Source organism: Chaetodon trifascialis, chromosome 13 (genome assembly GCF_039877785.1).
Source record: "Chaetodon trifascialis isolate fChaTrf1 chromosome 13, fChaTrf1.hap1, whole genome shotgun sequence".
Classification (NCBI taxonomy): Eukaryota; Metazoa; Chordata; class Actinopteri; order Chaetodontiformes; family Chaetodontidae; genus Chaetodon; species Chaetodon trifascialis.
Genome location: NC_092068.1, coordinates 12792303 through 12820275, shown reverse-complemented (window position 1 = coordinate 12820275; position 27973 = coordinate 12792303). Strand labels below are relative to the sequence as shown.

At 41.1% G+C, this 27973-nt stretch overlaps 1 protein-coding gene across 7 annotated transcripts in view; it reads left to right on the top strand.

The window, feature by feature from the left end:
• adgrb3 (adhesion G protein-coupled receptor B3) overlaps positions 1–27973 on the top strand; it is a 116870-nt gene that overhangs the window by 76752 nt on the left and 12145 nt on the right. For all 7 annotated transcript variants that reach the window (XM_070977386.1, XM_070977384.1, XM_070977381.1 and 4 more), the window contains 7 exons: positions 4257–4403; positions 5745–5820; positions 7801–7903; positions 8519–8562; positions 18658–18784; positions 19881–19984; positions 20088–20190. In XM_070977386.1, the coding sequence (XP_070833487.1) occupies positions 4257–4403; positions 5745–5820; positions 7801–7903; positions 8519–8562; positions 18658–18784; positions 19881–19984; positions 20088–20190 (704 nt within the window). The remainder of the gene's footprint in view (positions 1–4256; positions 4404–5744; positions 5821–7800; positions 7904–8518; positions 8563–18657; positions 18785–19880; positions 19985–20087; positions 20191–27973) is intronic.

Here is a 27973-nt window from a genome sequence, read left to right as displayed (position 1 = left end):
ATAACATTGATGATAATACAGTGAATGATAACCTGCAACTTAATCTTCACTTAAAGAACCTCATACAAAAATCTAAAAAACTATATTATGTTACAGTGTAGATAGATAAATGAACTGTACTATACTACTATAATTAAGAGAAGGGGAAAAACACATTTGACTTTTCCTCTCATGTAGCTACAACTCCAAATGTTGTTTTTCCTAGTTCCCCACAATAAATATGAATATGGCTTTCAAACTGAATGTGCATCAAAGGCATTAAGAACCTTTTGAAAGCAAGTAGCCTCCAGTCGTTTCTTTGCGTCTATTTATTTATATTTCTATTCTTCAGGTGTGACTGAAGTCTTCCTGATTACTGTGTGCTCCTTGTTAATAAGTTACAACTGTGTTGGCACAACAGTTTTATTAATAAAGCGGACAGACCTCTTTTCGTTCAGACTAATTCAGTTGAAATACATTAAACTTCTTTTTAGCTTCCATCCTTCATAGAGGTATATTGCTTCTTGTGAGAACATGAATTTTCATACATTAATTTGAGGCCAGGAAAGGTTTGAGTTTAATGTAAAATTTTAATGTGTCTGCATAAAGTAATGGGGGAAAATATTTATTTTTTGATGGCTCTTTCCAAAAGCGCACATTACTCTTCATCAAACCCTTCAGGAAAATGTATGAACCGCTTTGAACAAGAATGCTAGAAGTGCAGCACTGAGGCAGGCAGAGTCCTGAAGCAGCTTTTTGGAAATTTTCAGCACAGAGGGGCCATTTGGCTTTTGAGCAATTATCTGAAGATGTGGCACTAATGAGCTGCCTCTGGCTAAAATCAACCAGAGCCTTACTGGCTGCTGGTGGAAAAATAGAAAGGTGTTGTCAGGAGGAATTTTTAGTACAAGGACTGACTATATGCTTCACCTGTTTGTTTCAAGTGTCAGAACAAAATACTGCATCTTGTTTGTGTTTTCAGTATTGCCATTATGGTCCAGAATTCAGACAAAGAGACACAGGACATTTATACAAAAGCTGCATTAATCCAGTCACATTTTACTGTGTATTCAGAGGATGAGTCAATATACCAAACTCTATATTGATGGTACATAAGTAGGTTGTGGAACACAGAGTTTTCAGGATAATTATCTTAGCCCTGGACATAGCATAGGCTTTGGTAGCCTGCCACACAGTAATTTCAGCTCACACCACAGAGCCTTGGTGGCCACGTGGCCCTCTTGATTAAAGGAATGGAAAGTTTTGTGGCTCCATTGGTGGAAGCCAAGTGGAGAGCATCTGGCTGAGTAAGATATTGCAGCATCATTTCGTCACTAATTTACGGCAGCCTCTTGACACCTAGATAAATACTGGCTGTCACCGATGCATCGTTCTCTGTCCTCCTACTTTTAGTCAAATAACCTTGATTGCAAAAGGCTCTCCACTCCGGCAACTTATTCACTCTCCTTACAAGCAAACACTTGGAGGACAAAGTGAAGCTTGGGACATGTTAGAAAATTAAACACCGCTCTGAAGGTGAAATACATCATGCGCGTCTGACATCTTTGTTCTGGCTGTCTATTGCGAGGCTGTACTTCACGGTCGAGAGAATATTTTGACATTAATAGTGATTAATTGCAATTACACACACATACAATAGCTGCAAATGCTCATTAATTTATTTTCTGTGCAAAATGTTTGTGTTGTCAGACTTCAACAGTTTACTTAATGCTGAACCTCTCATGAACGCATTCAGATGTAATGAGCAATGCTATAATTCCCTCTTATGAAAATGAGCCATGCAGAATGCACTGAATCGGTGTTCAGAAGCATCACAATCCTAAATGATCACTTTATTTATGCTGTCTAGCCCCATCAGGCAAGTACAAAGCCCCATTTACCTGCAGAATTACCCCGAACTCAGAAAGACAGTTTTTCTAACACCCTGTTGTGTTTCACACTGTGCCCCATGACTAAACCCCCCACCAACACACACACACACACACACACACACACACACACACACACACACACACACACACACACACACACACACACACACACTCACACACAGAATCTCACCACTCCCACTCCAACATCTGGTGCTGTGAACAGGCCTCTTTGCAAATTCCGAGTCTCGTGGCACTTTGTGATTTCATGCCCGCTGCTGGATCATCCGAAACACACAGACACACCTTCTGTCACAGATTTCACTCAAACATGGAGTCTTGCCAGGATTCAAATTGTATTATTGGCAGAGCACAAGGAACAATAGAGCTTTTGCATCAATGGTAGGATTAGCCTCAGATTCCCCTCGCTGAAGCACCACCTGACCATGGCTGGATGTGATACCAGGTAGAGAACCATACATTTTTATCCTCCCCTTGTAATGTTGAGGCCTTTTCAGCTGATCCTGGGAATTTTCCTTGTTGTTGCCTTAGTGCACGGATTGGGCTTTTATGGCATCTCATCGTGGAGGTGAGGAGAGGGAAGAGTGATTAAGGAGATTACCTGTCTATCAGTTGTCAGATGCCAGCTGTAGCTTTGATTTGCACTTTGTCGCCAATGTGTACATTGACGACCTATGTGAGGATTTCTTTGACATATAAATTGCTTGTATATTCACATATGCAATTCAGTTTGATAAATGAAAATTAGTATTTCTGAGTTTGTCACTTTATCACAATTGTAAATAAAGACCTGTCATGTAAACAAATCTTTAACAGCATCTGAAGGCAGAGATGTAACTGTAGTGTGCTGTTAGCCCGAGTATTTAAAGATCTGCCTCTCAGTTTGGGAGTGATAGAAGGCTACAATCCTGTCTCTTGACCTTTTTTCCTATAAAATTGTAATAGAGATTGTGCCTTTAAAGCATAAAGCAGATGTGTTGTTGCACAACCTATGATAGATGAAAGTTTCGGCTCTGTTGTGCTCATATTTTCACCTAATCTGAAATGTTCGAGTGGAGATTTAGCAGGTGAAAACAGGTAAGGAGAAGTACTCTGACCAGAGTGATGTAACATTGCACTCTTAGTGCAATGTTACATCACTTTTCGGGCATAAAATAGTGTGAAACTTTTTGACTGCTACACAGCTGAAAACTCAGGCTTTGATTTACATTAATAGATTATAAAGACAGAAAACTCACTCACGTGATATCATTTCAAAATGTTAAACCACAGGAGTAGTAGTGATGCACAGTTGTGAATTGGAATTGGAGCCGCGGCATCAAGGTCCCACCCATACACCCACCGACTCACTCAGCTGTCAATCATGACATCACACCCCCTTTTTATAGAATCACATAACTAATTAAAACCAAACTTAGAAGAAACATCAGTTTGATAGGAACTGCTTTAAATATTAAACGCCATCTTTGGGAAAAAAATTATTTGACATTTACATTTATTTTTTAGTTTGACCCATGTCCCATCCGCTAACATGGGGTGCAGAGTTTATGACCTACACTGAAGTCAGCCACCAGGGGGCGATCAAGATGCTTTAGCTTCACTTTAATGAAACTGTTATGTTGTCCATTTTTATATACAGACAGTGGTCTGTGCAGTAAATACGAAGCTACAGCCAGCATCCAGTTAGCTTAGCGTTAAGACTGGAACAGCTTCCTCAGCTCTCTCCAAAGTCACTGCTCACAGCCAAACAGTAGTCCAACACATAAACCCTGCACAACCACAATTTATGTTTCAAGTTTAGAATTTGTACGTTAGAATTGGTAAAAAAATAGAAATAAATAAATAATAATACTAATAAATTACAGTCCTTTTGCAAAGCTAAGCTAAGTGGTTGCTGGCATCAGCTTCATATTTACCATACAGACATGAAATGGCCTCAGTCTTCCCATCTGACCTTTAAACAGCCAGACATAGCGGCTGGAAGCAAAGTTTGTTTGTCTAAGATTATTGAAAAGTGATACAAATCAGTATAAAATGATGGTAATATGCAATATTTATGCAGCAAGCTAAATGTGAGCACATTGATATGTAAATATGAAAAAACACATAAGCATGCATCTGTGTGTGTGCGTGTCCCATACTTCAATTCATAGTTAACCCATAACCAAGTGTGCACGAGATGGGAAAAACAATTCACATGTGAAGGAGGATTCTTCATCACAGGCTGACTTTTTGGCAAATGGATCTAAGATGTTCGTCCACGAGACAACCAACAATAACTAATTACTGCAAACTCATAAATACTCCAAAGTACAATATATTGATCATCAGTATTTCTTCGTTGGTCTGTGTGTTTGAATTCTGCAGTGGCCAGCATCCAGAGGCTTCCAGCAGTGTCTGTGATGACTGACATCAACTTCCCCATGAAGGGTCGTAAAGGCATGGTTGACTGGGCCAGGAACTCCGAAGATAAAGTGGTCATCCCAAAGGGCCTCTTTGTTTCCCAGTCAGCAGGTATGTGACTGACTGTATTTCACAGAGCCATTCTATTTCTGGTCCAATGCATCTTTCTTTAGGAAACCACACACATAGTCTGCATGTACAAACTTGCCCTAGAATGTATATGTGAAGCTTACGTCTGAAAAAAACTTGCAGCAACACGTATATATGCGGAAACTGATATGAGGAAACTGAGGTAGAAATATAGAATTAACCACGTGTGCCCAAACATTTTCCCTTGGAGGGCAAAAACTGGCCTGAAGCAATATTGTATTGTATCATTAAGATGTACTAGCATCCCAAGTTCCCTTAATTGACTGACTTCCTGCACTCATCCCCCTGTGCTCACATCATGAAAAATGCTAAATAATTCAGGATCCTACATATTTAAAGGACATATTTACCTCATGAATAATAAAATTAAATGAACAGCTATTTATATTATAATTGTGTTTAATTAATTGTATTTTTAGTATCTGGTGGGCCAAATTGGATATTATGATGGGCCAGCTTTGGCCTGCAGGCTCCACTTTGGGCAGCCCTGCAGTAGACAGTGAAGTATTTGTTGGCCAACGGAAATCAAATATCTTGACATTTCAGCAAAAGCAGAATCATTTTTGTGTTGTATTGTCGAAAAACTTACAATAAGACTCTCACCCAGATACAGTACATCAGTGCCCTGTAGAGGGTATTTTTATGCTACCTCACCCCTTGTTTTGGGAAAGTAAAATAATGCTACAAGCCTTTGAACAAAGCCAGTTTGCTTGCCTGTGCTTGTTCAGTCACTGAGCTTTCCATGGACTCAGCATTTTCAGGATCCTTTCAAACACTGCCAGTTGCCACTGTATATATCGCAGTCCAGAGCCGAACAATTTGGTTAATTGGCGTGATCGGTCTTGAATGGAATATATCAAAGATAACAAAGCAAGGCATTGATTAGGAGCCTGTGCCATGTGCCTAATCCCAGCCACTCTCATTTGGACAGTGTAAGAAGCTGATTCTGCTGGAGACTTTCGCACTTCTCTTACTGGAGTCAACAAAGTCGGCTGAAAAAAGTTGCGAAAAGCTCTCCTTGTTAAAAAAAAATCTTTTTTATTGGCAGAAATTACTTTGGCACTGCAAAGTAGCAGGTTTACTGAAGCCAAGTGTTACTCCCAATTAAAACTTTCCTTTGAATAATGAAAATATGTCATGTTATTGGAAGGCAAACCTTACAGTATGAAACATATATGAACATGGACATTTTGAATATTTACTTTTTAGCTGAAAATCTGGCAAAGTCTAATTGTATAATGAGGCTGGGTGATACTATGAAAAAGGCATTAGTGTTAATTAGTTGTTAATTTTTCCCGCCAGATATGGAAGGCTCACCTGTCTTCATTTTGGGAACAGTTCTCTACAAGACTCTTGGACTCATGCTACCTTCACCAAAGTAAGTGCTGCATACTGTATCTCCTTGTCTGTATTTTCTGGTCTGCTGGCAAGAGGAAATATGAGACAGATTTAATCCTTTGGAAGCAGCAGAGGTGTCCATTTATATTCAGAGTAGTAGATCAAGTCTTAAAAACCGTCTGTGCCTGGCTCCAGTGTCCCTGAAATGTTCCACTTCAAAGACTAAAACTGTTTCAGCAGGAGTAACAGAAAACCATATACTTTCCCTGCACTGAATTTGTTAAGTTATTTTAAGTTAAGGCTGATGACTTTTAAAGGAGCAATGTGTGACAATTTCAGTTGAAAACATTCAAAAATGAAGTTTGAGTTCTAGGCTAGGGCAGACTCCAGTCAGCTAATAGACTGCTAGCTCTATGGCTAGCAGCTGCAGCAAAGAGTATAGTGAGCAGCAGTTAGCGGTCATGAACTTTGTTTGGAGCAACCTTCAATAGGTGGCCAGCTCTTACATACTGTACCTTTTATGGATGCTTCTCATTTGTAATTCCTCTAATTTTGTCCTTACTGACAACAAACACCATATTTTTGCATGCATGAAATTTGGAGAAATTCATGTATTTGTGTTGACTCTAATTTAGCAAATGAAACATATTCACTGTAGCATGCAATATGTAGTTAATTAAGGATGACATTAGTGCCTGGAAAAGCAGCAGGATGTCCCAAACAAACACCTGGTGTCAGACCCCAATCAACAAGTCCCTGGCACCAACGTCCCAAGGACAGAGCGGTCGTTCAAGGACCGGCCAGGCCAGCTGTCACAGGTGGAGCAGCAACCCTCTGTGCACACGTGGAGAGGAGCTCATAATGGGACACTGACGCTCGCCCTCTCCAGACTAACAGAAGGATAAGCAGATCGAGTGGCTAAAGTGTCAGACTTGAGGACTTTCCATTTGCCAGATTTTAAGCTTGTAAAGTTTCAAGGAAGAAAATAACTTTTTTTTGCCACCAAATGTCAGAAAACTCTCAGCGCACTTGGAGAGGAGAACTAAAGAGTGTACCCATTCACTCCACTGAGTTCCATTTGAAAGAAGCTGACTTGTACCCCGTGATAAAGTCAGGTAAAAATATTCTCAACTTAAGTGGTGCTGGTAGGACAGGGGGCTGCTGGAGTATCACCTCTACTTCCCTTTATGAAGTTGACAGTTTTCTTCATTGTGGGAAGTGCTTGTGGATTTCAGCTTCTAATAAAAAGAATATTCTGTCAAACTATATAATAGCTGGAGATGGTTTTTTGAAACAGGACTATAGTGCCAGATTTTAAAAGCATAGGATACAAAGGAACATCTCGCTCATTTCAGGTGAGCCTTTGATTTGTCCTCCCTGCTTTCTAGTCTGCTTGGACGTTTTGAACACCATTACTGGCAAACATCCTGTATAGCTGCTTTGACGTCTAATGGGCAGCTTTTTCAGTCCCCCTGTTATGGAGTGTTTGATATTTGGGTTACCATTCAATACAAGCCGCACTAGAGAAAATACCTTAGGCCAATACTTGAGTAGTTTAAAAATCAATCCAATAACTTGCACTCTAAATTTTACATGATTAGATTAGCCAGCAGAGAGGGACTTTGAATTCAAAATATGCGCACAGAAACCCCAAATCAGGTTTTCATACCAGTGTTCCTTATAGATCCCACATAAGTCTCACTCACTCTGCACTTAAACCCAATCCGCAAGTGTTAATGCTTCTTCACAGAGCATAAAAAGAGACCTCAGGTGTTTGAAGTGAAATCAGGTTAAAGGCTTTGAGCACTGGAAATGTTGTCTGATGTTCATCCTTTATACCCATAAGCTCCATGTAACATTTATAGGGATATACAGTATGCTAATACAGCTAAGCCAAACATGAGGCTTTACTTTAGCACATTGTGTAAGAAAGCAAAGCACATTGTTACAGACAATTAAACTCATTCACAATCCAAGAATTGATCATGTCCTAACTTTGGTCCATCTTTGTTATGCTCAGGAACGACACTGTTGTGAACTCCAAGGTCATTGCTGTGACTGTGAGACCTGAGCCCAAGGCGACTGAGTCCCACCTGGAGATTGAACTGGCTCACCTGGCAAATGTAAGCACCACCTGTCATTTTGAATCACAGTGACTGACATCTTCAGCAGATGTTTGGCCCCATGAATATTGCTTTGCATGTTAGTTTCGCCATAAAAGATTAAAGGCTCCTTCTTTTAACACTCTAGAAACAGTTTTTGTCTGTTGCCTGAATGTTCTGCAATGACCACAGCACATATCACCGCCCATTAGTCAACACACAATGGCAGTTAATTGGCTCGCTAATTAATTTGCAAGCATCCGGTGTCAGGAGAATGTGCTGCAGTCAGATAATTACTTGGACAATCCCTTTTATGATCCAGGCCTCTTTATTCATCTTGGAGATAAAGTGCATGTAAGTCTGAATGTGTCAGCAAATGTGTGTGTGTGTGTGTGTGTGTGTGTGTGTGTGTGTGTGTGTGTGTGTGTGTGTGTGTGTGTGTGTGTGCGTGTGTGTGTGCGTGTGTGTGTGTGTGTGTGTGTGTGTGTCCAATAGTTTAATCCACATGTAAAGCACATTTTCAAACGTAGAAGGACAAATAGGCAATTGATGTATAATGATAATGATGATGATAATGATGATCAATTATCATCATAGTTTACCTGGTAAACATTTTGTCCTTTTCTTGCCTTCCAGGGAACAATGAACCCTTACTGTGCACTGTGGGACAGCACCATAATGTAAGTGGGAATGCACTTTCACTCACTTTCGCTCTTCTAATTGCGATTTTGTGTTTCCTGGGTTTGTTGTCAGTGACAAGTAATGCTGTGGGTTTCAGGGTAGCAGACTTGTTGTCTTACTTTGCTGTTACATCCCTGAAATTAGGTTAGTGTGCATCCTCCCTTCACAAACACATCTCTCCTGTGCACAACTTTGCAGAGAAGCAAACAAGCAGGAGAGCTGGAGACAATTTACCTGCAAGGCAAAATTATACATTAAACCATTATCAGGGGTGGACAAAATAACAGGAATATCTTATGTGATAAAACAGCCCTCTACAAAAGGCCAGGTATAGCTGAAGCTTTGTGAGGCATACTGTATAATGCTAATGCTTTGCTGAGACTCTAACATGTGTTGATTTAAGCCAGTTGTTCAGTTTGAGGAGTTTTTCAGTGTCTGAGTCAGTGTTGGTGTGGTTTTCTACAGTTGCAGTTGTTCAGCATATGGCGTCACTCGTGAGTCACTCATGAGTCATAAGTTCACTCTTGTAAATCACAATTCTAGAGACATTCGTACAAGTGAGTTGCAATTAGCAGCCCGCGTTGGCTTCAGCGGACATCTGAAAAATACTAATTTCACAAGTGAGCGTGAGTGAGATGCAAGCAGGCCAGATAGTCAGTGCCTGAAGTGCTGGAGCGTCAGCCACAAGTGCTGCAGAATTACATAACATAGCAAGGGGGAACTCTCCAAAATCAGGACGACATATGTATGAAGTGAGAGGAGATATTATTGCATGTTACTGTGCATAATACTAAACATGCAAATGAATTTATTGAGCAAACAATTTTTTTTTTTTTTGCTTTGCTCAAAATGTATTTTATATGATTGCAAAATGTATTTTTTTTCTGTGGTGCTCCAAATCTCCCAATATAACTTCCATCCATATGCACAGCAACAAGAAACACAGCGACAGCACAAAGTAAAGCCTTAAGAATGATCATTATAAGCATCAAATGTTAGAATTGTTATAATTTAGAGTATATAGTTAGAATTTAATATGTTGTCATTATTCTCTCTGCACTCTACACATTTACACACCTCATGAATGCTTTTCTGAGCTGCTCACTGACTGCTATTCGTGTCCTTTGAGTTTGGTGTCATGATGCTGTTGAAGGAGATTTGATGTCACCTTGTTTGCTGTGGAATGAGTTCCGTACCTGCACAGTTAACAGTTGACAGCAGCGTGCCTGTCACAGTGTCACTCGATAAAAACGATGCTGGAGCATTTCCACCTGCACAAAGTCAACTTTTCATGCTACTTTGCAGTGAAGCCTGTTTGCTACTTCAGCTGAGAGGGAATTATTTAATAATTACACACAAGAAAAGGAATAGACGCTGATAGCTGTTGAATGTTGAAGTAAATGTTGTGACATTTTCATTATAGCAAACCTTCTTTTACTACTATTTATGGCCAGGATTTTGTGAACAATGACCATTCAGTGTATTTGCACGCTGTAATTGTCGCTCCATATATAGCACTTTTAATCGTTACTGGAGGAGTCCGCTTTTCCTGTGTGGGATTCAGCTTGCACTCGCATGCACAAGGGATTCACCGGAGACGATGCATGCACTCACTGGACGTGACACAGATGACAAGTATTGTTGAATGTGGGGAGTCCTCTCAGCCTATGGCTGTAAACAGACACACTACTTGCTCTCCCTCTGTTGCATTTCTGACAAAGCACAGTAGCTGCTCAGGGCTGCTTTGCTTCCCCCAATGGACGATACGTGTGTCTTTTGAACACAGCTCGGGGACTGATGTCATTACTCTAAAAGGCACTTACATTTACCACCAGTAACCACAGGTGTCGCCAAATAAACCAGGACTGAAATCTCTGTGCTTTTGAGATCAATCTTTATGTTGAATGGGTAAATGGATTGGTGTCTTTTTCTAAAGCAGAAATAAGAACACAGCACATTAGTGCATTGCATGTTACAACAGCCCTACAGTATAGAGAGAGTAATTATTATTATTAGTAGTAGTAGTGTCTTTAATCAAAGTTTGATGAACAGTTATTGGAATATTTCAGACCTCAGTTTAATCCAACAGGGTGTGGATGAACCAGCTTAGGCAACAACTTAGATGAGGTTGTTATTTTTAGTTTGAAAAAGCATGTGAATTGTGCATGGTTTGTCCTCTATCATGATATTTGAGGGCAACTGGTCTATTTTTGAACAAGAAAGATACAACTGGGACAACTGTGCTCCATTCTTTCCCTGACTTTCACAAACCAAGTGTTTCCTATCAGCATTTCTTTCTGATCCACACCAAGTCATTTTAATCAGAGCACCACTGAATGACTTTGTGGTATGATTATCATGTTCATTTCAAACAGTTGGCTCGTCCTATTACACAATAGCAGCCACTCTCAGGACTCATTGAGGGGGGTAATATGCCATCTGTCAGCCATGTTGGTTCAAAAGGATGGAGAGTGCTCACTGTAACAATTAGCAGAATGAAAATGTTGTTCACAAGTGGAGAACGGTGTCCTCTGTGCTGCCCGCTGCACTAACTTGTTGTGGTCCGGATGCAGAACATGTGAACACTGAGCCGAGCACTGGAGGCACCCACGGTAAAAGCTGTAGGGCTGAGACAGCTGCCACACCTGAGTCTCTGCCGCTTCACTTTCACCACAGGGGTGGAAACCCGAGGCATAAATATTCTTATGTGACAATGCCAGGAAAAAGTGTTGTGGTTTGTCTTTTTGTGTAAGCGACTGGGAGGCCTGTTAAAGAGGAGAACATGCTGTTCATCACCACAAAGCTGTACCTTGATACTGTGACAGAATCCATACTTTCCTCAATTACCTTGTGGCTTTCTGTATTGGCCGTTTGCCCATATGTTGCTCCGCTGAGTGAACCAAGTGGGTGCATTTTTAACAAGGTGCTATTATATCTTAATAACTGCAAAACTGGAAAAAATGTTTGTTTCAGCAAAATAAGAGAGACAGCGAGCGCCTCTCATGTTTTCAAATTGGGCAAATTCTTCCTCAGCAGTACTAAGTAGATTATATGTTTAGCTGTAATTACAAGCAGACTACTTCACAGATTCATATTTTACATTTGCATTTCATTTACACATGCATTGTTATCGATTATGCTAGCCAACAGCATATTATATAAACTGACTGAAATTAGCACCAGCTGTAACTAATATATGTGAATGCACTTTTGCTTGTAATTGAGTTTTTTTTTTCAAGCACTCTTACTCAAGGATATGAGAAAGTCTACCACCACTATTTCAAAAAGAATAAGATGATAATTCATTTGAATACAAGCAATACAGCAGATCTTTTTCTGCATCATTTCAACATCCATTTAAGAAGTCTTGACAAGGTAATTTGTTTCCAAGCAATCTTCATTTAAGTCTTTCCAAGTAAAGTAAGACAATTTGCTCACCTGTCAGAACTGCTGTAGTAAGTTTCACATGAAGCGGAGGTCTGGGCTGCATTCAATGTTGTGTGCTTCCTGGAATTGCCATGTTTTGACTCGCCTTGTCAGCCAGAAAACTGGAGGACAATCTACTGCACCTGGCTGGCCCAGTGATTACCTTAAAGTAATGAAGAGAAGAAATGCCGTGAAGAAAAAAGAGATAAAAGATATAAATCATGTTGGGATGAAGCGCTCCATGTGTTGAGAAAAACATTAGAGCATCCAGAGAGCCAATATCTTGTTTTTCATTTACTCTTAACTCTGCAGCTCCACAGCACCAAGTGTAAACATGTCAGATGCATACACTTTTATTACTCTTTCAAATGTCAATATTTTCAGCTATCAAACAGGCCTGAAATTACCAATATCCCACCGCTGTGCCAGGAGAAAAATACGAAATACAACCCAGTGATTTCAGATCAGTTCACTTCTCTGTGGTGTTCAAAGACAAATACTTGGAGGGGGAGGGGGAATAATCTCCTATTCATATTAAGACATATTACACATATCTGACACTATCTTGGATATTTAGCATCATTGCGTCATGAATTTAAATCAGATTACTTTCCAGTCTGTCTAAGCTTCAAACTCATCTTTCTTGAAATGGTGTGGGAAGATGAATTAATCTCGCTTTGAGTATTGAATAAGTTCTAACTCTTTAGTTGTTCCCGACTGCCGTCGAACTCGCAGAAAAAGAAAATCAGAGAATGACAGTTGCAGCCTTTTGGCATTCCCCTGCAATTAGATGCTTTTAAGTCCTTGTGAAGCAGTGCATGGGAAGCCACATGAGTGTCTTCCAGACTTTTTAATTGCAGATATTTTAGCGGCCCCTCTCAGATTATCCAGCAGAGTCTTATGGAGGCCAAAACTGAGGAGGACCACCCTCATCATTAAAGGCTTGTATATCCTGACAAAACCTGCCACATCAGGATTAACAGCATCTTGACCCCTCTTTAAAACATCTTCTTACAACACTCAGCCTTCTTGATGACTGCCATATTTATTAAACCTGTTTCTTTCTTTTAAGATTTATTTTCCCCTTTTTGATCTTTTTGCTTCTTCTCTAAAGCACTCAGCACGTAATAAATTATAGTATCACTATGATGCTATTGCAAGTATTAAATGTAGTTTCCTTTTTACGATGCAGTATAACCACACAGACTGTAATCTTTATGGCCAAATGCATTTGCCATAAGTGCCGCACTGAAACTCAGCAGGATTAAGTATTTCCTTCTTTTAAAGTTACACAGTTTCTCCTCGAGTTGGTTGAGATGATTTACTGTGCAGAACATAGAAGGCCGCATACCAAACAACTACAGCCTTAAGGATGGGATAAAAAAAAAAACGGAGGACACACCACCCAGTAACGAGAACCAAGCAGTTTATTGTTGGATTCAACTGCATTTTTCTGCAGAACATTGTACAAATTTATCATGAATTAGAATGATTGTGATGTTAGAAAATTAAAGGAAAAAAAAAACAGTGAGAAACCTGTGATGACAAAAACTCAGTTACCTGAAGTGATGAGTAGTAAAATGTCGTAAGTCTGCTTTTCCTAAAGAATGACTCAGTGCTGCACAGTTCGCACCATGAATGTTACCAGAAACACTCATCCTGTGGAATCAAAGCATATGAATCATTTACGTGTCAAGGCGCGGAAAGCAGCTGTTGCAGCTTCAGGTTCTGCAAACATCTGGAGATGCTGGATTTGAGCCAAGCAGGCCTTACCAAAAACTGCAGCAAATCTGAAGAACCAAGAGAAACGTGTGCTGCAAGATCCGGTTCTCCGTCAGCTGGGTTCCCATCATTATTAAAGTATAGACACTAAAAGATATGCGAGTGCCACAGGCCCAGTTTGATACACTTATATTTCAGCTTTGTTTTGTTGATGTTTACTAATTGAAAAAAAAAAAGATTTTATTTAGTAGTTTAATATTAAGAGCTCAGAATTCACGTCTCCAGCTTCATCTTCCAGTTTAAGTTGTGTTTGATTTTCGGTTCCATCTATCTGTTCAGATTCTGTGGAAAGCTCTCTAATGGTTTTCTCCTCTTGATGCCGAGCTTCTTTGACATTTTCATATCTGAGATCAGCAGTTGTCAGGACTTCTCACGTCATAGATCCTCAAACAGACACATTTGAACCACAGACTTGATCAGATTCAGTCCCGGGGAATTTTTTTGGTGTTCTAAGGCTTGGTTTTGAATGGAAAGTGTCGACGCTGCAGATCAGGAGAAAACGATGGTGAGAGTGTTGCTTTCTTTATTTCTGGTGGGTTCATTTATGATGAAATAAAACCACTTTGGATTCTGCTCAGGACCTCCGCTTGTCCACTTTGCAATGATCACTGCGCACTGTAAAAGGATGCTGGCATGCAGAAGAAGCAACAATGTGGGCGATGTTTGCAGTAATTGTAAGCTTCGCTCCAGCGAGGACTGATGAGGACACTAACCATGCATTAGCTGACAGCAGCATTAGTTGACAGCAGGATGTATTGCTGTGTTTGTGTGTGTGACAGTGCAGGATGTGAGTTGGGGTAAATCACATGTGGACCCTGAGGGGCAGTGCAACGGTGCTGTTGTGACTCATGACTGATTCTCTTTGCTTTAATTGATTATTCATATATTTCTTTACTTGTAAACCTAGTAGGGATGATTCATACTGTACAAAGCTTTAAATTAAGTGTGCAATATTTTGCCAGTCATGAAAATTTGAATACCTTTGCGTTACGCTGACAACAAATGCAAGTTAAAATGAATAGAAACTGATGAGGACAGACATAGTTAGAGGTGCACTGAAGGTCACCTTACTGCAGTGATAATAAGCATAATGGACCTGTTAGCAGGTGCAAGACACCATCACTTTGTATGCACCTTTGGAGCCATTCATGTCCTCCCTGACTAACTGTCAGAGAGAGAACTGCAGGCTCTTGCTTTTCTACCTCCTTTCCAGAGTTGTGTCCCTCTCAGGATTAATAAGATTTTTCTTGCTACATAAAAATATGCACTCATTTTTCTTTCGTCTTCACTCGGCTAACAAACGCAGCAAGGCCCACAGGCTGATATAAATTGCCCGTCATCAAGAGATCCAAGATGGATGGAATAATTTCCCAGCACTGCCCCAGCCCTCCTCTGCCCGCCCGTCATTGTGTGTCAGTCTTTCAAGACTTTATAAAATTGCCTAAAGTGCATCGCCTAAAGCGCTCTTTGAGCCCCCAGCCCAGTGCCTGGCTAATCTGATGTAGGCATGCAATGCATTTAAATAGGTTTTTGGATTGTTATTCCCCATTACTGAGGAGATGCTATATGGTGAAAAAAAAAGTCTCATTTGTAAAGCTTACTGACACGTATAAGAACAACACAGGCTAAAAAACTGCAGCCCGGTCTGGTCATTTAATACATACAGCTGCTCTAGCTTGTTTAGCTGGACGACCATGAGGTTACAGAGCTTCACTGTTTGACTCTTAAGTGCACTGCTTGGACATCTGGATAAGTTATGGGTTTAGTAATAAGATCTCTGTGGCTGGAAGAACTCAATCTGTCAAAGTTCAGCAAGGAACACAAACCTAATTGGACTTTTGAGCAACTGTCTTTCTCTATTTCAGCCAGACGCGAGGGTTTAAATACTGAATGTATCTTAAACTTTGCTGACTTTTTATGTCACCGCTGTCACTTTTCTTGCTTCTTGACACCTAAATGTGCTCAAATTGGAGCACGATCACATTCTGTCACATACCGTGATCGTGGAAGTTTTCCAACAAAGTTGTCAATACCTCACTGCATGGATAGAAGGTGGTCAACAAAGGGTATGTGATAAACGTCAGCATCATCAGTCTCACTGTGGTTAAGATCAACACTGACACTTTCTCTCGGGGACATTTGATATTCCAGAGCCACCGAGCCCAGATAAGGTCAGAGAACACATCAAACGTGGCGTACATAAATCCCCAGTCAGGGATGTTCTCCTGTCAGTTTCTCTCACTGGCGCAAAAGAGAAGCAAACATCGAGCAAGTCAAAAATTAGGAACAGATCATGTCGAAGATTGAGTCCTCACCAGGGGGAGTGGCGGATTCTTCGCAAAGTTTGCGAGAAGTCGAGGCATCACACATGCTATCAGTCTCATTGCAACAGAGAGTAGGTTTGCTTCTGAGTCTGACAATCATGCTTTGAGAGTGCAGCAGCACCAGGCGCAGAGGGCGATCTCATGTGTGCAGATGCGTAAAAAGGGTGTGATGCTTGTTGGTCACCCAGTGACTTCCTCATGGCCTGTCTCTCCACCCTACAGGAACCAATGAAAGGCTGGCTCCACTCTTAGTGGTAGTAGTAACTCTTAGTAGTTTGATGTGTTCAAACTGTTGCTTTTCATCGTGCATGAATGTGCACAGAGCCTCCTCTCCAATAGTGACAGTTTTAAAGAAATTCCCACTCATGCAGTACATAGTCCAGGGCAATTGTTCAGGCTGGAGGAAAACCAACATTAATCTTGGTTTTAAACCTGGAAGCTCATGAACAGTCACACACCTCTACTGATGAAAAGCTGCCACAAAAAGGGGTTTCAGTAAGGTTTAATTTTGGAAGGTTTTCTGCTTTCGGGGCCTTAAAAGTGCTTTGGGCGGCAACATGGTTTTTGTCAATGATTGGAGGTTATACAATGGAGGTCCTAATGACACCCACAGGCGTCTCATTTTAGCCAACATGGCTCCTGCCAATCATGCCGTTTTCTGTCTATCATGCACCGTTGGCCTCCAGCTTAAAGAAATCCTCCACTAGACAATGTCTCAGAACATTTCTAATGTCACTGTGGCATCCAAGTCACTAGAAGATGTTCTATGAGTCACTGTTTTATTCATATTCAGTTCAATGTAGCTCAATAGCATTACACTAAGGACTTGTTCAAGAGCCTCACCGTAGACTTTACTTTTAGTTGTCATCATGAAATGTCAGTTTTTGAACCTTCCTTTATGAAACCACTAAAGAAATCCTTGAAAATTTCAATCAGCAGAATGGTGCATCTGCTGTGAACTTAAAGACGTGATTCAGAGCTCCAGCTGTGGCTGCTGTGAGATACGTCCTCCACAGCTTGCAGAGACGATGGGCTTTATATATCATCATTATGACAAGGCAATTTTTGCACATTTGTTGTACATTGCATTTAGATAATTTAGAACCACCTATTCTGATATTTACGGTATTCAAAATTTTAACGTATGGTGTGAAATGGCTGAGTGGTACCAGAACAGACATCAGGTGTTTTTTCCTCAAAGTCACAACCCAGTTAAGAGTAAATAGTGTGTGCACACAGTCCAGAGCACTGCTCGGCCCTGGTTGGAAATTTGGCTCCACGGTACCTTTCAGGAATAATAAATATTGCTGCCATATTGACCAAATGACAAAGCGGGATTGCTCCGCACAGCAGAGGCCACCTGGCACACAAATCAACAGCGTTGTTCTAGATCAGTGGCATGGATCTGATTCTCCTTTTGTCATGAAATGAGAGCTGGGGAGAGAGAAGACAGCAAGGTGTCTTGCAGGACAACAGGTGTTTGCTCGAGCGTTTTGTGACGCGAATCTTAATATCGGGTTATGTGTTGCGGCAAAGACTGATCCGAGCTCAGCTATGTCAGCACGCGCCTGTCAATAAAGTTTGCACGTGGGGTATTTAATCAACGAGGGTGATTTTTTTTTCTTTTTTTTTTCGCGAGTGAAAATGAGTGGGGGCGAATGACAAATGGAAGAGAAGCGCTCCTTTCATTTCACCTGCTAGTGGTGTGAAGTGGGGACCGGCTGCAACCATTTGCGCTGCTTCCGCGGGGTGGTATTAGTTCTGCAGTGGTTTTTGCAAAGCGCTTCGCACCGGGCTGCGACAACTTTCGTGTAAAATGATCTTCAGGAATACTCCAAAAACATCATTTATTCCCGTCATATCATTAGACGTGCAGCCGAATAAACAGATCCTGCGACAGCGCGCGTTTCTTTTTTCACTGTATCAGCCTCCCCCTCTCACGCCAGCAGAGAGGAACAGAGTATCAATCTGATGCTGTCCACCGTTTCCAGGGTGAAAATCCCCCTAAGGAAGCATTCAAAAGCTGCTAATTAAAACAGTTGAAAGGGGGGGAAAATCAACCGAAAGGGGGGGAAAAAGGACAGGATAACAGGGGGGCATTGAGAGGAGGAAAAAAGGAATACAGTCGTTTGGAAAACATCTAGAGGAATAGAAAATCACGCAGAAAGACATGCAGGTAACTATAAACGCTCTTATCTCTACGCTTTACGGGGGGAAAACGGTGTTTTGATATCAGTTGCTTGGTGTTTATCTGCGTATAGCGAATCAATCAGCACCGGTCTGCTTGGACAGCTCCGTGCGTCCTCCCCCTCCTCCGTGTCTCTGCCTCTCTATCTGCTTCCAGCTGAAATGCTGCTCGTAGCCACACAAGAGCCGTGTCGATGTGTCTGTTCGCCTTTTTTTTTTTTTTTTTTTCCTTTTCCTTCATGTAACAGTCTGTACGGCTCTCTCGATTCAAATAAATAATTAAGTGAAAAACCACGAAGCGATGTCGATAAGTCCTGTGAAGTCGTGCCACCGCTGGAATTAAACCTCTAAATTGCCTCTGCCTTCTTCTTGCAGGAACGATTCTTGGGGAGCCTGGTCCACAAAAGGATGTAAAACGGTGCTCACAGATGCATCCCATACAAAATGCTTATGTGATCGTGTATCTACCTTCGCCATTTTGGCTCAGCAACCAAGAGAAATAGTAAGTAGGCTATTGATTTGTTATTCAGTGTGGGTTTTATAGGCCAATGTAAAGGAGAAACGCTGCTCGTGTGTGTGTGTGTGTGTGTGTGTGTGTGTGTGTGTGTGTGTGTGTGTGTGTGTGTCTCTGTGTGTGCGTGTGTGTGCTGGTGCGAATGGAAATTGAATCTTTGCTGTGCTAATCCCGTTAAATAGTAATTCAGCGGTAAAGGGAGATTGTGGGGGATATTTCTAGTTTGCACATAGATTTAGATAACTCTGCGTGCGCGCGTGCACGCGGGAGGGCGTGTGCATGCCGATGCCTGCGTGTCCCCTCTTCTCATCAGTCACATTTGGCGATGGAGAGGGATAAAAGTTGTTCGATTTAACATTTCCATGGGGCTGCTTTCTTGACTGACAGCGGGAAGGCTGACAGATATCTGTAGGTGAGATTTGGAGAGCATGCCTTGGGCTCATCATCGCTGAGATCAGACCGCTGTGAAGGGAACCAGAAGCCTGTAATTTCTTGAGAAGATAAAGTAATTAACATTGAGAACATAGAGTACTTACACTGTGGCCTCTGCATTAGTACACAGCAGCAATTGAGAGAGCACAAAGAAATCTGTTCCTTCCAGCTATATCAGGCCCCAAGCATTGAACAGCATTCATTTAGCCATAGAAGTGGAAATGATTCACTCGTGGCGATATGCACTTTACGAAACCACACTGGTGTACAGTATGCTCCAGATCACAGGCCTATGATTGACCAGCCATTGTGATTTTAAATCTGACTGGAAAAACCAATGACAGAACCAAGCGGAAACCATATTTTGATGCTCTCCAGTCTTCCTGTGTCTTTGCTTCAGCCTTCGCTGTTGTGTAATATGATTTCCAGCACAGACAGGTGGAAAGTTTTGGGCATGTACCTAAACAACCTTCAAGCCCACGCACGCACTTCAAACCTCACAGTATATTAAGGAACTCACTGTGGACTATTCAGACTGGTGGTTGTTGTTTTGATTGGTTCCATCTCTGGGCAACAATAAAGGTTTACTGTCCTGCATGAACCACATCCAACCTCCCACTGACTGCTTCGTCTTGCTCTTTCTCTTCCACAGACCATGGAGTACTCAGGGGTCCCATCTGTGACATTGATAGTTGGCTGTGGTCTGTCTTGCCTCGCCTTGATCACGTTGGCAGTGATCTATGCCGTGCTTTGGAGGTAATTGCAAAGTCTTTAAGGGCGTAAGCTGCAACCACATGGCGACGAATCGCATGAAGAAATACTGACTTTGGTTGCTTTTTGTCATTCTTTTCTCCTTCAGATATATTCGCTCTGAACGATCTATCATCCTGCTCAACTTCTGCCTATCTATAATCTGCTCAAACATATTGATCCTTGTTGGACAAACGCAGACCCACAATGTGGTGAGTGTCATTTACATATTTATTCTGCACACTTTAAAACATGTGGTTGTTTTATGTGTGGCGCATTATTATATGGCGCAGTCAACAGATTCAAGCGTCACTTCACTGTGGCCTTGTCGAGGTTCAATAGAGCTCAGTACTCTTTATCTCTGCATTAGCCACAAGAAGTGTTCCTCTGAGGTCTTTAGGTTTGTATTGCAAAACGTGTTCCTACAGCTGAATGGTTGTTTACCTTGTAGAATATCATGAAGTTCTTAAGATAAACACTCAAAACTCCATCAAATCCACCTGTTACCAATCAATTGGACACATTTTAGCCCACTTTCTTCTTATTTTGAAAAGATTCTTCATTCACCAGAAGTCTAATCTACAAAATAGAGGCTTTTGTATACCAGATGTTGGCTTTGTCATTGAGAGTGCAAAACAAGAATATTACGGTTAGATTATAGCTTCCTTCAAGCAAAGTACTAATTTTATACAGAAAACCTTTTCATATTTCATCCAAATGGAAAATTAAGTGTTTCTAATGCCTCAATAAGATGCACATCTACTTTGTGCTGGCTCAGGACCATCGGCCTTTACTCAGGTGTTACATTGTCCTCTGGTAAACTTGAGACAACCCCAGTCTGTTGGCACTGAGACGGTGATCATCTTTAATTGCAATAAAAAGTGTGAGGCCATAAAGCAAACTAAAAAAAGAACAAAAAGCTAGTTCACTTTGAGATGCTAGTTTTTCTTGCTGTGGTTCAAACGTGAAGCACTGCAGTTGTTAACAAGTCCAAATAGTTTGCCAGTTAAGGATATTCAACAGTGTAGGAGAAGAAAGGCAGAGAGGATGCACACTGGGAGACATGGTGCACCGGTCAATCAAAGACTAATGAAATTATTGTGATGTCGCCCCTAAGAGGATCCTGTAATGTGACAATAAAGCGGATGGAGGATAAAAGCAGCTCTCCTTCTTAGATTGTTCTGTGCAGTGTGCATTACTGAAATGACTGGAAGCCATCACAGAGGCATATGAAACTGCTCTTGTTCAGATGTCAGTGAGAGCAGTGAAGTTCAAATCGAGTCAGCAGGATTCAAAAGGACAAGTGCTATAGTTAAAGGACTGCATCCAATAAATATGTATCCCTTCCTCTCTCCAGCTTCATAACTGGCCAGTAAACAAGTGGCTAATGTAAAAGATTGTTTGGCAAACAGTAGTTGGGATTTACAAGCTGCCCACACAGATGCCCTTCTCAGTCATTTGGCAGCACTACAGAATGACACATTGTTGTGTAACCATATTCTCAGTATACCTTTACCTTTTTGCAAGGAACACTGTTTTTTTTCTCTCATGTCATTATGTCCCACTGCGTCTCCTCATTAGTTAATTCTCATTGGGTTTTCAGCTCATTAACAAGCCAGTGTTTTAGCATGTGGACATTCTTACGTTGCAGCGGTCATAGATTTTAGTGGAGCTCAACAGAACATGTGAAACAGAGCCAAAAATCTTTTCAAATGATTGCAAAAATGTACGTCTACGGGGGTATTCCATCATTAGAAATGCATTTTCTGAAGCTGTGCAGAGTGGCTACTTACACTGTGCTTACATGTATGACATTCTGGGAGCAGATGGGCCTACCAGCAGTTGGGGGCTCACATTGGACCAGACCCTGCTCATAAATCAAACTGCTTCCTCCCATTAATTTTCTCATGCTCAGTGAAAATTGAATCATGAATAATGAATGAATGAAGGGGAAGAAAAATAGTCTGAATTGTGTTTTGTAAACCTTCAAAGTGTGCTCTGTGGTAACACTATACATTAAATATGGTCAAAATGTACTGAGTGTAACCATTCGCTCGAAACTGCTTTGGTTCAAATCATGCAGACCATTGTAATCTCGTAGAACAAAGAGAAAAAAAAAAACAGCTTCCACACATGATAAGTTCATTGTGGTTTCCTTGCTGGCCCTTACATCTGGCACACAGTAGTAGCCAAGACTATGAATGCACAAGGCTTCAGGGCATTTTTAAAGCTGAGCTGTTTTGAAGCCTTGTCAGATTTAATCAGAGCTCCAGCCATCTCCTGTCTTGATTATAAGGACCACCACTTAACATGGAATACTCACTCTGCATGCTCCTAATAAGATATCTGTCTCTGAAATCTGCAAAGGGATAAGGTGATTTTCAGAAAATCCATTGACATACTGAAAATGTCATTTCTGCATCTCCCAGGGCGTTTCACAGGGCTCACAGAGCTCTCACAATAAAGCAACACTGACTAATTTATTTCTAACTGGTCAGTATTGTTATTTATACTGAATGTTAAAGCTGCACCAATCAATATTTAATACTAACAACGGATCAAATGACGATGTCATGTGAAAGAGGTCACTTGTAGTGGTGAACCCACAGAGAATTATCACTGCACTCAGCAGTTCCCCTCAGCTCTGTAGAGTGTTTTCACATCTTTCAGCTCAATGTTTTGATGTCAATGTTTGTCTCAGTGTTTGACAACCCACAGTTTTACTGTTTGGTTGACTCTCTTGGCTCTCATCAACCTCATTTCAAGCAAGGCTGAGTGAAAAGCTCAGATGGAACAGTGGCTTTGAGTTTTTTGGATGTGGGTTTAGGCAATTGTGGCCAAGAGGTTTAATGATTCAATTCTGCATTTCAAAATGCTTAAAATGTAGTAAAATCAATTCAAATGTTGCTTCTGGATATATACAGGCAGTCAACTGTGATTATTTGGATTTCTAAAAATGACGTAGGAAGAGCTTAACAAGGACAAGATTGTATTATTTCAAACAGAAAGATGAAAAGGAATTGATTTAAATTACACTATAAGGTTTTCAAACAGCCAAACCGGAGAGTTTTTCACAGTCTCAACAACCCAATTTTTAAGCTTTAAATGGACACCTCAAAACCAAGTGGCAACTTTCAGGGCTGAAAAATTAAGCCAACTCCGAAGTGACTGCAATTCTGCAAAAGACCACTTGAGGCTGGCTCCAAAAGTAAATCATTCCCCATAGACACCCATATTAAAATGCTTAACTTTACAGTGGAAAACATGCCCGTAGCCTGGTACAAAAGTGATTTTGGTCTGTATAGCTAATTCTTTATTTATGCATAATTAAGGGAATGGCTGCTTTGAGTGACAGCTAGTTGCTGGGTTTCAGTAACCAGGCTTCATTCCACCCGCCTCAGCTCTACCCACACTCCACCTTTTTGCCCAATATTTGGATTAGCTGGAAGTTTGGCAGAGTCAGGCACTGCCAAGATGGCAACGACCAGAGGCACTGTCACTGAGCTTCACAATGGTGCTTCAGAAGCCAATGGGTGACATCATGGAGTCTTTTTTTGTTTTATACGGTCTTGGTTCAAAACCAAACCAGTTCTTCTGAGGGCCATTAATAGCTGTAGTAAAATACAGGACATCGTTGTTGGTTCAGTCAACTTAGAAAGCTGCAGTTGTCTGGTCGTTCTGCCCAACATTGTGGATAAAAGTTCCAGGGCAATTTATTACCATTGCCCCTTTGTTCTGTCTTGACTGCATCTCCTCTTGTAATAATATTTGTGAAATATTTCATCTGTTTGATCAGACGTACTGAAGAAGCCTGTGTTTGAGTGGTAGGCTAGCAAGAGGAGAAAACATAGCCCCTGTGTGGGTTTAATTGCCATGCTGCCTGACACTGCCTCACTTGTTTTTCCTCCATCTCTTGTAAGAAGTGCATATAATTGGCTCCACTGTTTGTGGATTCAGACTTGCTCATGGCCTAATAGAAATCATCTCTTTGGTGTGGAGGTGTCCTCTGGGAGCAGGAAATCTGTGACTCACCTTTGCCTGCCTGTGCTTTTCTTTTGTCCTCTGTCGTTGTTCATCTTGGTTTATGGTAAGAACGCAAAGAGGAGCAGACACTGTTGATTTTGACAGGGAAGGTAGAAATAGAAAGCATTGGAGCTGGAAAGGCTGTTCCAGTAAAATGTTCATTCTATAATGAGTAAAAATGTTTTGTACATTATATAGCTGGCAGCCAGGGTCTATTGTGCGTCAGCATGTCCTTTCATTAAGAGAGGACAATAAAAATATCACCAGAATATTAGTTGGCTTTTAGAAAATGATAAAAATTAAAAAAAAAAAAAGAGCTCTTAACATGTCATAATCTTTTAGCACTGTGAGCTGACACAGTTCTCCTATGGACAAACAGCTTTGTGCAACTTCTCTGCTGATTTTGGGCATCTAAACCACCTGATGCGTCTGGAAATTAACAATTATCACCTTTTGTTTGTACACTGCATGGCATGTATCAGCACAGATGGCTCATCAAAGCCGGTGTCTTGTCAAAAACGAATATCCTTATTATGAAAAGCTTTGAAATTCTCCTTGAATTAAACATTCTATATGTTCCCGTGAGTTCAGTTAATCCAGAGCTTCAGTATGTTTGCTGTATTATTTAGTGATGATAGTAGCAATGGAAAAGTGGAGCACCTCAGTTGCCCAGTGGTTACGGTGCATGCCGCATGGCCACCACAACATTGCTGGCTTAATTCCAGCCGGAGACCTTTGTTTCATGTCATACCCTTTTCCTGTCTGCCTCTGCGATCCAATAAAGGCGAAAAATACACCCAAAAAATCTTTTAAAGGAAACTGCAATCTGAAAATCAGTGCTGACCGTTTTGTTTCACTGTGTTTTAAGAAAATGAAGAATGAAATATTTTTTTCCACTTTCTAAGGGAAAAATTATTTCTATGCATGTTTATACAAGACATAAAACAGGCATGCTCAAGGTCATATATGTGCTGTATATTACATGTGCAGTAACTGCAGTATGAACATATGAACAGCAGTATATTTTTAGTGCAGGATGCTTGACCTCCCTTATAGAAAGAAGCAGGAAAGACGGATTCTATTCGTCCTTGCATTTCAGTCGAAGGTTAAACGTTGTAACCAGTGACTGAAGAATAGTCACAATCAAAGCCATCGCGCACCTCATTCCCACATGCCTGGTAGCAGCTTAATAACAGCAGGACTCCTCTTGTGAGGTTGATTGTTTGGAGCCTTACGAGTGTTACACACTGAAATAAAGTGGGCAGGAGCAGAAGTGTCATAAGTATGAGCTCGCTCCAGGTTATTGTGAGGTACATCCATAGAACTGGAAGTAGGAGTAGCATTTTCTGACTGCAGTGCTAAAGTTGATGCATTTTGTTCCGTGTTTCTCAGTGCTTCAACAACACTTTGCCACCACCACCACCACCACCACCACCACCACCACCACCACTTTGTTGTTTGGAGTTTTTAACGTCCTCCACCCAAGCACCTACTGTATGAAGCACTGGGGCACTTGTTGCTTGATTCAAACAGAGGGTGCTTCAGTCAAAATAACAGCCAGCCTCCTCCTCCCACACTGATTCACAATCTAGTCCTTGTTGAGAAGATGAAAGTAATGTTCTAAGGTCTGGCTTGGATTCATCTGCAGCATTTTAAATAACGCAGTAGATCTTCGCAGAACTACATTCTACATACAGTACAATTAATGTGCTTCTCCCCCAGCAAACTGGTTCTTAGATCTCTTTAAGTACTTCTTGCAGCAATGGTAGGGATATATATGAAAATTACACTGTGATCTGGACCGAATGAATGGTGATTGACAAATAGAAACGACCGGACCTCCAGTTTCATGACCAAGTCAACAACATCAGCATTAGCTTAATCCAGTGATGAAGAGGGTGTTTTCAGGCTCGCTGTGAGCAACAATGAGATGCTGCCTTTTTCCATTTGAGTCACCGGTCTGAGGCAGCTACATTTTCAGTTTCAGATCTTAACATCCGGCCAGACCTTCCAGGCAAAGTTTAGTCAGGCCAGTTTAAGAAATTCTTCAAATTTCCTGTCCTAACTGCCATTACTGAACTGGAAATATTCCCCGTCAACCCCACTCTTACCTTCATGTCTATCAGCTCTGCAATGTTTTAATGTGGTCCCTTCCTCAGTTCCTCAGTTTCCATGGATACTGACACAGTGCGCTCAACATCTCCCGGCATTTGCCTTTCTAAAGGCCAGTGTGAACTCCAGGTTTCAACTTTGTTTGTGTGCGACTGTCTACGTCAAACCGGTGCTATCATAATGTCCTTTCTCTCTTTTTAAATGTACAGCTTTTATTTTTGCGAGCTCCTGAGCCCTGATGGTATAGGCCGTGAAATGTAACAGTTGCATGTGACCTGTTTCCAGGAAACAAGGCAGGCTCTATTTTCAGCACCTTGGACAGCACATGAGCAACAGCAACACTAGAATTAGCCTCGGGTGTAACTACAGGCAGTATGGCAACTGTGCATACTGATTTCTCATTCCCGTTTCACTTAAAAGCCTCTAAATTTGTTGTTTTTACTTTCACATTCATTTTTTCCTCATTGATTTGTCATGTTTGTCTAATAGTGATCACATACAGCACAGTAGCATGCTAACATACAGATCACAGAGTGCATAAATCCATATGGAAAGACAGAAACATTCCAGGAGTAGCTAACATTTAGCACAATAAGTGGTATTTCTCATTCAAAGCAAAGCTTATTAGACCAAGATTTAGAGCACAGAACGTGTGTGATTTCTACAAAAGCGGCTGGATGCACTTAAAAGCAGAGTTGTTTTCCTGTTTCCTGTGGGACGTTTGAGACATTTAAACACTGAATACTGTTCTTACAAGAGTGTAAATAAACCGATTTGCCTACAACACTTTAGAAAGCTGTGCTGATGTTCTCTACTTTCCCACTTAGAATCTACTGATAAACTCCAAAATGTCAAAGCTGACTCTCACAGTACACCATGAAGATTTTGGCAGATACAGGTACATTTTAAAAGGCTGGAATATTTAACACTCGAATATAAAAAAAAAAGTGTTTGCTCTCTAAAAGATCACACTGCTGATCTTGTTAATCTTCGAACACTTAGAATCTGCCAGGACGGACTCATATTCGCTAGTGTTCGCCATTTATGCCGCCACAATAGCATAACATATTTTTCCAGCAGATCTTTCCTACTGCTAAGTTTCACCACTGCTGAAATGAATACATGTCGGACTGACCTAGCAGCATCCACCATCTCATTGTAAGCAAAGTTATTCTTTTTACAGACCATTATATTTACGTTCCTCATTGGAAATACGGCACCTGAATGCATCCCGCATGAATTATGATGAATGTTTTCTAACTAAATCCACATGTAGATGCTTAACATCCCGCATGAGTGTAGGTAAACAGAATTTCCCACCTCTCATGCAGGATTATTATCTCGTATGAACCCCATGAACACCACAGGCGTTGGATGGATTTAGTGTGCTTCTCTCAGTGGGGATGTTAAGTGTATGGGAGATCTCACAGTATGGTGTGGACGCCCTGGGACGAGATGATACACTTCAATCTTTCCCTTTTTGTGCAGCATCGCTCAGATTACCACAGCTTCACACTGCAAACAGTCTGAACTGGGAAAAAAAGCATAATCTCTTCTCACTCACAAATGTCAGCGTGCAATGACAAGATTCCTAAGGATACTTCTTTATTTCTAATCCTCCTCTAAACAATCCCATTTGGAGATGCAGCTCTCAGTGGAACAAAGATGGACGAGCTAATGGAGCTGAAAAAGTGCCACTATATTGTCAAGCCTGAATACAATCTGCCGCCAACGTGTGCATTGTGTATTGTTTAAGCAGTGTTGTGGTTTGTTCCCCTCCTGTCTGTGTAAAACAGTTGACCTTGGCTCACATGCCTCCAGGTGGGATCCCCAGCATACTAATGAGGGTTAGTGCAGAAG